The sequence below is a fragment of the Salmo salar genome, chromosome ssa15, assembly GCF_905237065.1.
Source record: "Salmo salar chromosome ssa15, Ssal_v3.1, whole genome shotgun sequence".
Taxonomy (NCBI): Eukaryota; Metazoa; Chordata; class Actinopteri; order Salmoniformes; family Salmonidae; genus Salmo; species Salmo salar.
Window position 1 is genome coordinate 76,445,913 of NC_059456.1, and position 14,322 is coordinate 76,460,234.

The 14,322-nt window shown below is 43.8% G+C and overlaps 2 protein-coding genes across 12 annotated transcripts in view; both read left to right on the forward strand.

Moving 5' to 3' along the window:
• lamb2 (laminin, beta 2 (laminin S)) overlaps positions 1 to 1,974 on the forward strand; it is a 43,687-nt gene extending 41,713 nt beyond the window's left edge. For all 3 annotated transcript variants that reach the window (XM_014145938.2, XM_014145940.2, XM_045696090.1), the window contains 4 exons: positions 376 to 517; positions 609 to 785; positions 918 to 1,077; positions 1,325 to 1,974. In XM_014145938.2, the coding sequence (XP_014001413.2) occupies positions 376 to 517; positions 609 to 785; positions 918 to 1,077; positions 1,325 to 1,461 (616 nt within the window). In that variant the 3' untranslated portion in view covers positions 1,462 to 1,974. The remainder of the gene's footprint in view (positions 1 to 375; positions 518 to 608; positions 786 to 917; positions 1,078 to 1,324) is intronic.
• Positions 1,975 to 2,322: 348 nt separating this feature from the next.
• The window catches only part of usp19 (ubiquitin specific peptidase 19), a 38,015-nt gene continuing 26,015 nt past the window's right edge, over positions 2,323 to 14,322 (forward strand). For 3 of the 9 annotated variants that reach the window (XM_014145929.2, XM_014145932.2, XM_014145935.2), the window contains exons 1-5: positions 2,330 to 2,731; positions 5,570 to 5,867; positions 11,468 to 11,596; positions 13,413 to 13,549; positions 13,741 to 14,274. In XM_014145929.2, coding sequence (XP_014001404.2) covers positions 5,714 to 5,867; positions 11,468 to 11,596; positions 13,413 to 13,549; positions 13,741 to 14,274 — 954 coding nt within the window. In that variant the 5' untranslated portion in view covers positions 2,330 to 2,731; positions 5,570 to 5,713. Of the gene's footprint in view, positions 2,732 to 5,569; positions 5,868 to 10,846; positions 10,972 to 11,467; positions 11,597 to 13,412; positions 13,550 to 13,740; positions 14,275 to 14,322 lie in introns of those variants that run through there. The other 6 variants (XM_014145936.2, XM_045696093.1, XM_014145931.2 and 3 more) reach the window with 5 other exon arrangements.

A 14,322-nucleotide genomic window follows, 5' to 3' on the forward strand; every position in this document is an offset into this window, starting at 1 on the left:
TTTTAAACCTTGAGACAATTGAGACATGGATTGTGTATGTGTGTCATTCAGAGAGTGAATGGGCAAGACAAAAGATTTAAGTGCCTTTGAATGGTAGTAAGTGCTGCAACTGCAACGGTTCCACGTGTGTATCAAGAATGGTCCACCACCCAACATGGGCCAACATCCCTGTGAAATGCTTTTGACACCTTATAAAGTCCATGCCCCGACGAATTGTGCTGTTCTGGGGGAAAAAGGGGCGGGGTGCAACTCAATCTTAGGAAGGTGTTCTTAATGTTTTGTACACTCAGTGTAGATTATAGCCGTGTCAAGTCAAAGGAAATGGTCCAGCAGAGCAAGATGCTCCTGATTCTAACATGTGTTTCCGTTATGTAGGAATCGGGCAGAGGGGGTGAAATCCACAGCAGAGACGGTAAAACAGGCACTTGAGGATGCTAAGAAGGCCCAGGCCGCAGCAGAGAAGGCCATACAGCGGGCTCGGGCTGACATTGGTGAAACGGAGGATCGACTAGCACAGGTACTCAAGTGTGTGGACACCATCTGCATGCAGTTTTATGTGATGAAGGGATCAAAAGGTAATACATTCCTGATGTTTTCCCTGCTTTTAGATCGAGTCTGAGACCTCCAGCAGTGAACATGACCTAAATGATGCCATGAACCGCATGGGCAACCTAGGTCGGGAGATTAATGCTCTGAAGCTCAAACGTGCCCACAACAGCGTGGCAGCAGCTCGAGCTGAGGAGACAGCCACTATGGCACGGGACAAAGCCAATGAGGCCAAGCAGGTGTGTGTGTGTGTGTGTGTGTGTGTGTGTGTGTGTGTGTGTGTGTGTGTGTGTGTGTGTGTTGTTTGTTGGTGTATATTTGTGACTGTCATACCGTGTCTCTTACTGATTATGCGGTCTTCTTTCTCTCAGATTTTAGATGGCGAGCTGATGGATAAGTATCACACAGTGCAGGAGTTAGTGGACACGAAAGCCAAGACCGTCGAGGAGGCGAAGAAGAAAGCAGAGCGCCTAAGAGATGAGGCCAAAGAGCTACTGAAGGACGCCCAGAACAAGCTCCAGAGACTAGCAGGTGTGTAAGAGGGAACTGGGCCGCCTTTGTTTTAAAGCAGCATTACTTTTGATTTTCACACGCTAAACCTTGGAGAATAGCGAAGGCAACATTGCCCTCGTGTGGTTAAAAAGTGTCACTCTATTGTCTGAATTTGTCTGATTGTGGTGTACTTCGACCAGAGACCAAAATGTAGGTCTGTCAGCCAGTCCTGGTTATTCTAAGATGAAACATTAAAATATAAACTTGACATACGTTATATCCACAGAGCTAGAGAAAGACTATGAAGAGAACCAGAAAACGTTGGAGGGCAAAGCCCAGCAGTTGGACGGCCTAGAAGACAAGATGAAGGCTATCCTCAACAACATCAACAAACAGATCCAGATCTACAACACCTGTCAGTAACAGCCAGGACCTGGCTGGTCAAACCAACAGTGACAGACACTATATGAAACTACCACTGTTTCACTCTGCTGACCCTGTACACTATGCACCTCGCCATGGCGGTGCCTGTCCGACTACACTGTGTAACCGTGCCTTTTTGATTGTGAGATTTCACACAACTAATATAACATTGTGTGGCCACATTGTGTATTACTGTGTGACTTTCAACTGAAGGATAGAAGTGCCTCCACATGACATTTCAATTAAAATGTGTAAATGTGTGCATGCAAAATACTGAAATTTGCACATGATGTTTGGCCCAAAACTCAGATCACCACCCCAGAACACTGCCACATTCATAATATAAAGAATGCCCACAAAAAATACGTATGAATACATTGTTCTGGATAAACAAACAATGAATAAAAGTTGTGTACCCTACCCACTGGATGAAAGGTCACTTTGACATCGTTTCTGATATCTCTCCTGGCTCAATGATGAATGAATGTGCTCATTAAACCCCATTTACATTAAGTGGTTTGTATTCTTTTTTGTAATGGACAGAACTGTTTTGGGGTTACCTGAAAATACACATGAAAAAACATTTCCACCCTCCATTCGAGAAACTGAAATTGTGTGACTATAACATCGCTGCACATAATAAACATACATTGCCATGGTGGGGAGAGAGGTATGGATCCCCTGAGGAGAAGATGTCAACAAATGTCATGTTATATTAAATATCCCCTTATAATAACCTCCCTATAATAATCCTGTGTCACGGCGAAAAGCATTTAAACGATTGTTTGCGGACCACCGTGACAGAAGAAGAATAATGTGTTAGTAATCGCAAGCCCTGCTTGCATAGCCGCCTGTAGAACCAACCAAGAAAACCTTGATCACATGGTGAGGGTTTGGTTTGGTAGCTACAGTGCTGCCTTCAGGAAGTGGCTGCTCTTCAGAGTGGATTTCGTTTTGGACTGTTTTTGTTCCTAAACAAAGTGCGAGTCATTGCGCGGGGGCCGGTAAAGTAGGTTGACTCAATTGATAGATTTGTTGTCATTTACGTCCTATTTATTTGCTTTATATATTCGGTATATATAAGAGATGGGTCCTGGATAACGAGAATTTTCGAGAAACACCGGAGTACGGGGTTTCGATTGCAAGCAGGGATGAGCAGAGGCCCGCGGCTGTTTCAAGAAGCTTAGCGAGGACTGAAGAAGTAACGTTACGGACTCACCGGCATTGTGCCCAAAGACCCCGAGACCATACTCCAAATTATACACGTTTTGTAAGTAGTCCGCCACAATTGCTATTTTTATTTATTATAACAAGGCATGAGGTGATATTGTCAATATGCATTGTTTGTCTAGCTTGTCAACATAACACACGTTAGTTATCTTTTAGTTTGTTAGCTAGCTAACTGTTGTTAGCTTAGCTAACGTTAAACTGTTAGTTGAGTAACGTTAACTAGCTACGTTGGCTAGTAACGTCGTTAGTCGACTCACGTTACATTGTCAATTGAGCTATTCCTGTCATTAATGACATGAGAGAAATCACATGTTCACATTTTTAATGTTGCATTGTCTGATTATTGAACAACTTGGTTTGCCAATGATCATTGACAGCCAAGTAACTTATTTTAGTATGCTAGATAGCTAACGTGATGTAGCTACAGTAGCTAGCTGACTTGCCTCAGCAACATGACGCCATTACATTGAGGATAAAGAGGCTGTGGCAGAAATGTACATCAAGGGGTAACGTTAACCAGGGAGCTAGCTATAGCCAAATGCAATTTGTAAAGTTAAACATAACTAGCTACTTAAAGATATTGTAGTTAGCCAGCATTGTACCAAAAAGGTAGAGATTTGCTAGCCACATTGACTAACATTAACAATTCAGGGAGAACATTCAAGACATTTAACGTTAGCTAGATACCACAGTTAATTTCACAAATTGTTGGGGTGTTTAATTTGTAGCTAAATTAGACAGCCACCACCAATCGGTTTAGCTTTCTAGTAGCTAGATAATACTAACTAATCCTGATTAATTTTACCCTTGCTAGATTACGGAGACATTAATTTATAGATCAAATCAAAATGAAATCAAATGTTATGTCACATGCGCCAAAATACAACAGGTGTAGCCATATAGTGAAATGCTTACTTACAAGCCCTAACCAAAAATGCAGTAAAAAAATAAGAATCAGAAGAAAAAAAAGTAACAAATAATTAAAGAGCAGCAGTAAAATAACAGTAGCGAGGCTAGATACAGGGGCACCGGTACAGAGTCAATGTGCAGGGGCACTGGTTAGTCGACGTAATTGAGGTAATATGTAGGTAGAGTTATTAAAGTGACTATGCATGCGAGACTAGGTGTTCTTTACCATTCGGGCCATCAGATTTTCCACCAATGCACTTTATAGGACACGTCATTGCACTCCTATACTCCTCTGTAAACTGGCTATATCTGTATACCTGGCGCAAGACCCACTGGTTGATGCTTATTTATAAAACCCTCTTAGGCCTCACTCCCCTCTGAGATGCCAACTAATACCCTCATCCTCCACATACAGCACTCGTTCTGCCAGTCACATTCTGTTAAGATCCCCAAAGCGCACACATCCCAGTTTCGCTCCTCTTTTCATTTCGCTTCAGATAGCGACTGGAACGAGCTGCAAAAAACGAGCTGCAAAAAATCTCCATTTCTACATTCAAAGACCCAATCATGGACACTTTTACTGACAGTTGTATTGTTGTCTCTACCTTTGTGCTTTTGTCTGTGCCTAACAATGTTTGTACCATGTTGTGCTGTTGTCTTAGGTCTCTCTTTATGTAGTGTTGTGCGCTTGTGGTGCCTCTCTTGTCGTGATGTGTGTTTTGTCCTACATTTACATTTTTAATCCCAACCCCTGTCCCCACAGGAGGTGTTTTGCCTCTTGGTAGGCTGTCATTGAAAATAAGAATTTGTTCTTAATTAACTTGCCTAGTTAAATAAAATAATGGATGCAGAGAAAGTTTGCAGAGATAATGCAATCTGATCAATATACAGGAAATGTTAAATTGTTTAATCTGAAACAGGTGAGGGTTCATTTTACACTTAATTTACATTTAAGTAGTTTAGCAGGAGCTCTTATCCAGAGTGACTTAGCTACAGTTAGTGCATTCAACTTAAAGATATTATCCGGTACTTTTGTATACTTTTTAGCCAGTAGTTCTGAAAGTAGTGCCCACGAGCCAAAAGGGGTCTGTAAAAATTGCCTACTATTGAAGATGGGCAGAAATTGCTTCTCCAATAGAAATTCACGATCACACTTGTAGGCAATGTCATGGCAACATTGGTTACCTAAGCTCATGCGCAGAAACGCGTCATTGAGTCTAGTGGTCGTCTCACGTTGAACTGTGTATGTGACCAATAAAATTTGATTTGATCTGCAGGCCGTCAAATCAAAGGCACTCCTTCAATACAAAGTTGTTCGTGACAAATCAAAAGGTGTAACTTTAACTCGGTTGGAGTAATAACATGTTCAACTACTTAAGACATTGTCTTGAATCTACGTTGTGCCTTTTAGATTTTGAGAATATTAACAACTAAGGAAGAATTTTGCGCTTTTCTCATTGACTTCTCAAACCCCAGCTTGGTCTGTTTCGCAAGCGTTCCTGGAAGTCTCGCGATGTTGCACTTCTGGGTTTAGAAACTCTGCAACTACGTCGCAGATATGTGCACCACGTCATTGCTTTCTATCTCGCTCTACTGTGTGTGTATCTTGCTAGATGTCACTCAAATGGCAAGGGGCTGAAACTTGAATTGCTTGTGTGCTGGCCCACGTGAGGGTAAATGTAGGGAAAACGGCGGCTCACTGCTTCCATGAAACACTCTTTTTAAACAAGGGATTCCATGGCTAGTTGAGGTAAGACTAATTCTGCTCATAGATTATGCATGTATGAACTACGCATTGACACATCCAGCCCAAATCAGGAGGTTTAAAAAAAATACTTACTAGTCGCCAAAGTACCGGAACATGTCTTTAAAGGGGGTCTGAACTTGGGGCCCAACTGCACTCTTCATGACTCTTATGTAGCTCTGCAACACTCATTGATTACTGTGTTGGTCTCCTGACTCTATTCAGGCCCCTTGATTCTGTTTTGGGAGAGTTCTAACTTGTTACATCGCCAAGATAGCTGGACCGGGCAGAAAGCGGCACACCTCAGAACCAGACCCCAGCAGCAGCGACGCAGGCGACGGGCGTCCCGTGAGCGCTAAGTGCCTGAAGATGGCTAGCAGCAGTGAATCAGGCCGGCGGAATGGGGGTCAGCGCAGCGCTGATGACAGCACCAGCAAGAAGAAGCAGAAGGACAGGGCCAACCAAGAGAGCAGGGAGGCCAAGCGAGCAGCAGCAGCAGGGGCCAATGCAGAGCACAAGAAAGGTGAGCGGGTTAGAGATGAGATATTTTGGGTGTGGTAAGGCAGGAAGTGTTTCTTTATTAGCAATGCGTGCAGTGTTTGCTGTGAGCAAGCCTGTTTGTTATGTTGAGCCTCAATGCAAAAACCTGACTATACAATGGGGATAACTAGTGGTGTTGAAGGGTACTTCAGGTTTGCTTTGTGTCATCTATGGGGACTACTGCTGAGTTCCCTGTTTGTGGTTCCTAAAGGACTTTTGATACATTACATTTGTCTATATATGCATTTTTTTTTTTAGCATCCTCCAGTAAGTTGTTTGTCATTTGCAGCCTTCTCTTTTATTGTAGTATATAGAACAGGTCACATAATGTGTTATGGGCCTTGGAGGTAGTTTCTTTGTCTTACAAGGTGTCACTTTCCAGTGTTTCCCCTACATTCATTTAGCTAAATTGTTTCTGCCACTCCCAAAAATCAGATAATTTTTTTCCCCCCGGGGTAAATTTAAATGCCTAAAATCAGATATAAAGTATGTAGAAAATATAATGCTTTATATTTATAAGATAATCTGTTCATACTAAGAGGTAAAAATGCTAATGCAGGAATTATCACTTTTCCCATAACCACTTAAAGAAGAACTTGAAAATATTATGCTGAGTACGAATGATGTCTAGTACAAGACACACAGCTGAGGAAACAAATGTACAGCAGCTTTTGCCTATGTATTGTGTTTGAAAGTAAGATGTGAGTGCTGATGGAGTGAGCTCATGCATGGTCACTGGCCGTTTATGTTGCTGCTCTCTGCTTAATGCTGAAGATTTGTAATCCTAGCTGGTGTAAGGCCGGCCACAGGGAAACATGCTTTGTCAAGGTCACGAGCTGCTGTGCGTCTCTGGTCAGCTCTCTCCAACCAGAACACGAGCCCAATCAATTCAGAGGCCCGGCCAGTGTGATTCTCTACCAACCCACACAGTGTCCTCCTCTATTGCCTCATCTAGCTACAGGCAATTCCACGGAAACTGAAATGCGCTGAGACGCCAAGTTTTTTTTTACTTGAAAATGTTTGCCAAAAAACACCCAGATGTTTTCAAAGTTTAACAAACCATTACAAAGCCCAATTACTACTTTGAACAATTTACACAGTACATTCTGGGCTCCCGAGTGGCGCAGTGGTCTAAGACACTGCATCTCTGTGCTAGAGGCGTCACTACAGACTCTGGTTCGATTCCAGGTTGTATCACAAACGGCAGTCCCATAGGGCGGCGCACAATTGGCCCAGCATTGTTAGGGTTTGGCCGGGGTAGGCAATTATTGTAAATAAGAATTTGTTCTTAACTGACTTGCCCAGTTAAATAAAATAAAAAAATATATATATTTATTTACTGAAAAAACTGTGCATGTAAAATCTCCCTCAGTTTTATTGTTACTAAACTTTGTAATTTCACATTTCTACCTGTAAAAGTGTTTACGTAAAGTGTTCAGTGGAAATTGTTAAATATGGCTGCATTGGACTTTTTATCTCAATATCAAATAATTTCTGGGTGAAACTTAAGTACCTTTAATATGATTGTTTTCAATGAAAATTGTAAAATATATATAAAAATGGCTTGGCAAAGAGCAATTTATCAAGCAAGAACTTAGCAAGCATTGTCTGAGTGGGGAATACTAGCTGTTATTGGCAGAGAGGTTTGGAAATCTCTCATATTGGTCTATTAACTAATTTACCACCTGGTCCTGGATGGCAGGCACCTAGGCCCTGGTGATGTACTGGGCCGTACGCACTACCCTCTGTAGTGCCTTGCGGTCGGAGGTGGAACAGTTGCGACACCAGACAGTGATGCAACCAGTCAGGATGCTCTCCGATGGTGCAGCTGTAGAACCTTTTGAGGATCTGGGGACCCATGCCAAATCTTTTCAGTCTCCTGAGGGGGAATAGGTTTTGTCGTCCCCTCTTCACGACTGTCTTGGTGTGCTTGGACCATGTTAGTTTGTTGGTGATGTGGACACCAAGGAACTTGAAGCTCTCAACCTGCTCCACTACAGCCCCGTCGATGAGAATGGGGGCATGCTCTGTCCTCCTTTTCCTGCAGTCCACAATCATCTCCTTTGTCTTGATCACGTTGAGGGAGAGGTTGTTATCCTGGCACCACACGGCAAGGTCTCTGCTGACTTATCTATAGCTTGTCTTATCGTTGTCGGTGATCAGGCCTACCACTGTTGTGATGTCGGCAAACTTAATGATGGTGTTGGAGTCGTGCCTGGCCATGCAGTCATGGGTGAACGGGGAGTACAGGAGGGGAGTGAGCACGCACCCCTCAGTGGCCCCCGTGTTGAGGATCAGTGTGGCGGATGTGTTGTTACCTACCCTTATAACCTGGGGGCGTCCCGTCAGGAAGTCCTGGATCCAGTTGCAGAGGGAGGTGTTTTGTCCCAGGGTCCTTAGCTTAGTTATGCGCTTTGAGGGCACTATGGTGTTGAACGCTGAGCTGTAGTCAATGAATGGCATTCTCACATAGGTGTTCCTTTTGTCCAGGTGGGAAAAGGCAGTGTGGAGTACAATAGAGTGCATCGTCTGTGGATCTGTTGGAGTGAGTCTAGGGTTTCTGGGATAATGGTCTTGATGTGAGCCATGGCCAGTCTTTCAAAGCACTTCGTGGCTACAGACGTGAGTGCTACGGGACGGTAGTCATTTAGGCAGGTTACCTTACTCTCTGTGCCCAAGAACACTATGGTGGTCTGCTTGAAACATGTTGGTATTAGACTCAGTCAGGGACCGGTTGAAAACGTCGGTGAAGACACTTCCCAGTTGGTCAATGCATGCTCGGAGTACACGCCCTGGTAATCCCTCTGGCCCTCCGGCTTTGTGAATGTTGACCTGTTTAAAGGTCTTACTCGCGTCGGCTGTGGAGAGCGTGATCACACAGTTGCCCGGAACAGCTGATGCTCTCATGCATGCTTCAGTGGGAAGCTTGCATAGAAGTTATTTGCCTTGTCTGGGAGGCTTGTGTCACTGGGCAGCTCGTGGCTGTGCTTGCCTTTGTAGTCTGTAATAGTTTGCAAGCTCTGCCATTTCTGACCAGCGTCGGATCCGGTGTAGTAGGATTCGATCTCATTCTTGTATAGACGCTTTGCCTGTTTGATGATTTGTTGGAGGGCATAGCGGGATGTCCTCTAAGCATCTGGGTTAAGAGTCCCGCTCCTTGAAAGCGGCAGCTCTACCCTTTAGCCCAGTGCGGATGTTGCCTGTAATCCATGGCTTCTGGTTGGGGTATGTACGTACGGTCACTGTGGGGACGACGTCATCGATGCACTTATTGATGAAGCCAGTGACTGGTGGTGTACTCTTCAATGCCATCAGAACTTGCGTATTATTTTGTGTATAATTGCTCCTGTCTAAATTAAATCATTCAAAATACTTCACCAGAGAGCATGATTTAGCCACAGAGGATCGTTAGCTTCTTTAAAAAATAATATCTGTGGATTGTTTCAAATCACCAGTGTGTTTAGGAAGTCTGCAATTTGGGTAGTGTGTGTGGCAAGAGGTCTAGCTGATTTGAGTTGCAGCTGTCCAGTGAAAAGCATCTAAAATATGTGTGTGAAGGTTATGTCTTGAGTATAATTTAAAAACGTTGCATCAAGAAGAAGGGGAGGTGGGTGTGGCGAAGATATGGTGCGTCTCCGGAATGCATGCATATGTAGTAATGTGCCAGTTTGGCAATGTCTTATTTCTGATTTGTATTAACTCAGCACGTATACCACTCATTTTAGTCACACAAGTCAAGTCTTTTTTTTCTTCTCCTTTTTTACATCTATTGCTCATGATAGTTTCTCAGAATTTGAAAAATCTTGCCAACACTTCCGGCCTCGATAATCACCAAGCTTCGGTGTGCCTCATGTTGCTCAGTTGGTAGAGCATGGCACTTGCAACGCCAAGGTTGTGGCTTCGATTCCCACTGGGTACCAGTATGAAAACGTATGACCTCACTACTGTAAGTTGCTCTGGATAAGAGCATCTGCTAAATGACTAAAATGTTAAATGTAAATAGCAGAATATCATGATCTGCTGATCGCACATATCCAGTGGAAATGTCATAAAACAGCTTTCTGTCCCGAGCTCACGGGTGCAGGAAACTTTGAGGACCAGGAATAGGTTAGTTGATACAATGTTGAAAGTTTGTTAGCACCGCTTTGGGCCGATACAATGTTGAACTTCACTAGCAATAGCTTAAGTCAAGACCGACGGAAAGGGAGGCGGAAAAGCGAGAGAATTTCAGGTTTCATCAGGTTATTTTTTTACGGTTTTTATTTGTCGGCTTTAGGCTTATGTATTTTACTTACTTGATTATGGAAGTTATCAGGCCAATGCAGCAGTAAGCCTATCTCTGGGTTATATGCTAATTTCTTTAGCCACCAATGAATGGATAACAGTGTGTTCATATGGCGGGGGCTAGTGCTTCATAACTGTCACGCAGATTGATAGATTCGTTCTGGCTCCGGGTCTGCTGAAAAGTAGCTGAATTTGTCGCTAGAATCATATACCAATAAAAGTCGCTGGAGGGGTCTAAAACTCTCTAAATATAGCCACAAAGTCGCTAAGGTGGCTACACTGCCGGAGTGGCCCCGGTATCATGGTAATCTTAAAGGGGCGGCTGAACATTTTTGTCGTCTGATATTTTGGCTAAAAGACTTGGGTTACAAAACATTAAATTGAGCAATATACCATAACTTCTTACTAGTAATACATTCCTTGTTTTAGAAATGTTACTAAGCCTGCTCCTCTTTTAATGTTTTTTATTTTTTAGAGTTTGAAAAATACAATTTTGCCTGGTAAAAAATCAAAAGTCAATGCTACAGTGATATCATAGTGGACCGTAGCAGGGTTTCGGGAGAGGGTGTCGCATGGAATACAACCCGACTAGGAGCCCAGCTGTAGAGGGTTTGGTGTTGCCTGTGACCTTTTTATTTACAGCAGCTGTGTGTGTGTGTGAGAGAGTGAGGGGGAGAGCCATTGAAAGGGAGAATAAACAAGGCATAGTCTGTAGTAGGGGTGAACGTGAGCACCTTGACTGAATTGAACTCATACATGGCACATGCGTGACCGGTGGCACTCTAGCTTCACTATGACGAAAGGTACAGTGTAGACTAGCCGAGGCATTGCCAATGTTTGTTGTGATTTCTGATTCCGGTTTGTTGTTGCCAGAAAGATGATTATTCTAATTTTGAGTGTTTTGACCAGCTGTCATTGGGGGTGGGGGGCATTGTTAAGGCTTAGTTTACTATTTAGTAGTAGGTTCCTCTTTGTCTAAGGCCTATATTGTCCAAAGAAGTTGAATCAGTGTTGTGTGCATTTCTGTAGATCTGTCTCTTGTGTAGATGCAGTATATTTAAAATATTTTCTCTGATGAATAAATGACTTTGATCTTTATCTAGTGGTAATTGTAAAGGTATCGATGTAGTCCTCCAACAAAGTATGTTCATCCATTGTAGGCTGACTTGCGTTTCGATTTGTTTACTTGCCAAACACAGTCACAGCACATGCTGTTCTTCTTATTTTGAAGGTGCTCTCTGATCTGCTGTGTACAATTATTCCTCTGACAGATTTTTCTGTCTGCTCGGTGCTGTGTAGATGTGTTTGTGGACTGGAAGCAGAATGCGAATGAGGTGACAGTGAGGCTGCGCTGTGGAGAGGGGGTTCAGAGTGTGGAGGACGTCACCACTACCTTCACTGACACAGACTGTCAGGCCTGCTTCCCAGGTGAGATAACAAGCTACACAAACACACATATGAAACTAACTAGGCCGCCTACATGTCTTCTGCTTAAGTGTATGTGACGATTGTACATGTAAGACAGTGGCTTGCAAAAGTATTCACCCCCTTTGGCATTTTTCCTATTTTGTTGCCTTACAACCTGGAATTAAAATAGATTTTTTGGGGGTGTTTGTATCATTTGATTTGCACAACATGCCTACCACTTTGAAGATGCAAAATATTTTTTCTTGTGAACCAAACAAGACAGAAAAACAACTTGAGCGTGCATAACTATTCACCCCCCTCCCCAAAAGTCCATACTTTGTAGAGCCACCTTTTGCAGCAATTACAGCTACAAGTCTCTTGGGGTATGTGCCAAGCTTATAGGGGCATACCCCATCTAGCCACTGGGACTTTTGCCATTTCTTCAAAACTGGTCCAGCTCCTTCAAGTTGGATGGGTTCCGCTGGTGTACAGCAATCTTTAAGTCATACCACAGATTCTCAATTGGATTGAGGTCTAGGCTTTGCCTTGGCCATTCCAAGACATTTAAGTGTTTCCCTTAAACTAATCAAGTGTTGCTTTAGCAGTATGCTTGGGGTCATTGTCCTGCTGGAAGTTGAACCTCTGTTCCAGTCTCAAATCTCTGAAAGACTGAAACAGAATTTACCTGTATTTAGCGCCATCCATCATGCCTTCAATTCTGACCAGTTTCCCAGTCCCTGTCGATGAAAAACATCCCCATAGCATGATGCTGCCACCACCATGCTTCACTGTGGGGATGGTGTTCTCGAGGTGATGAGAGGTTTTGGGTTTGCGCCAGACATTTTCCTTGATGGCCAAAAAGCTCAATTTTGGTCTCATCTGACCAGAGTACCTTCCATATGTTTGGGGAGTCTCCCACATGCCTTTTGGCAAACACCAAACATGTTTGCTTATTTTTCTCTTGAAGCAATGGCTTTTTTTCTGGCCAATCTACCGTAAAGCCCAGCTCTGTGGAGTGTACGGCTTAAAGCGGTCCTATGAACAGATACTCCAATCTCCGCTGTGGAGCTTTGCAGCTCCTTCAGGGTTATCTGTGGTCTCTTTGTTGCCTCTCTGATTAATGCTGTCCTTGCCTGGTCCGTGAGTTTTTCTGGACGGCCCAGGTTTGTTGTGGTGCCATTCTTTCCATTGTTTAATAATGGCTTTAATGGTGCTTATGTGAGATGTTCAAAGTTTTTGTTATTTTTTTATAACCCAACCCTGATCTGTACTTCTCCACAACTTTGTCCCTGACCTGTTTGGAGAGCTCCTTGGTCTTCATGTTGCCACTTGCTTGGTGGTTCCACTTGCTTAGTGGTGTTGCAGAATCTGGGGCCTTTCAGAACAGGTGTATAGATACTAAGATCATGTGACATTTAGATTGCACATAAGTGGACTTTATTAAACTAATTATGTGACTTCTGAAGGTAATTGGTTGCACCAGATCTTATTCTGGGGCTTCATCGCAAAGGGGGTGAATACATATGTTATTTAAAAGAAAAACATTTACTAAACCAATTTGGACTATTTTGTGTATGTCCATTACATGAAATCCAAATACGTCTGTTTAAATTACAGGTTGTAATGCAACAAAATAGGAAAAACACGAAGGGGAATGAATACTTTTGCAAGGCACTGTACCTGTCTGCGTGTGCTAAGATGGTGTTTGAATGATTCTGTTTTTACATGTGTGTGTGTGTGTGTGTGTGTCTGAGCTGCGTGTGCTTGCGTGGCATTAGTCTTTCACTGTGAACGTGCAGCATTAGCACAAGTCTGATGGCCACTGCTCTCTCTTCAGATGGTCGCCAGTGGGACTGTCACCTGCATGAGGAGATTGAAGGCTCCTGCAGCAAAGTGCAGTACAAAGAGAAGTGTGGCTTCCTGCTTTTGGTCATGCACAAGAAGATCCCCTTTCACTCCTGGCCCTCCCTTAAGGTGAGTCTGCCTGCTGCCCTCCCTGCCTCCTTCCTGCCTCCCTCCTGTCATTTAGCTTTATGGTTCTTTCATTGAAAAGCATCAACTGCCAACCTTAAATGTACCTATTGCCTATCCCTTGTGATGGTTTCAACACAATTTCAAAAGAAATGCGTACAAAAAAAACAACATTTGGTCTCCTCTCCCTGTAGCAAACTAAAAAGGAGAAGGAGCCTGTGAATGTGCAGGCCAAGAATGGCAAAGAGCAGAAACCACCGCCTGTGGTAAAGCCAGAGAAATCTGTCCCTGAGACGGCAGACAAGCCCAAACTGTCCACCCAGCCGTCTGCTCCACTGGCACAGAGCGAACAGAGACGTGGCAAAGTTGAGCGAGGTGTGAAACGCACCATGAAGAACAAACCAGCAGCAGACAGGCCAGAATCTGGGCTTAAAGCTGCGGAAGAGGGGCAGACCAGGCCTGTCAGTAAAGGGGACCTGCCTCAGGAGCCTAGTGCCAAGCGCACCGCCTGTCCTCCCAAGGCCTCCAAGGACCCTACTTCACAGACACCCAAGGATACACACCCCAAGTCCACAGCCAATGGGAAACCGCACACCCCTACTCCCACTGGCCGGGACCCCCAGACGTATACAGCTGGTGACAATCGTGCCGAAAGGCTAGGCAACGGTCATGAGTGTACAACACCCGAGATAGCCGTCAGCCACACACAGCAGGAGATGAAAGTTCAGGTGAGTCCCCGTTTCTCTAGACTGTAGCATCTCACCAGGCACCGAGTT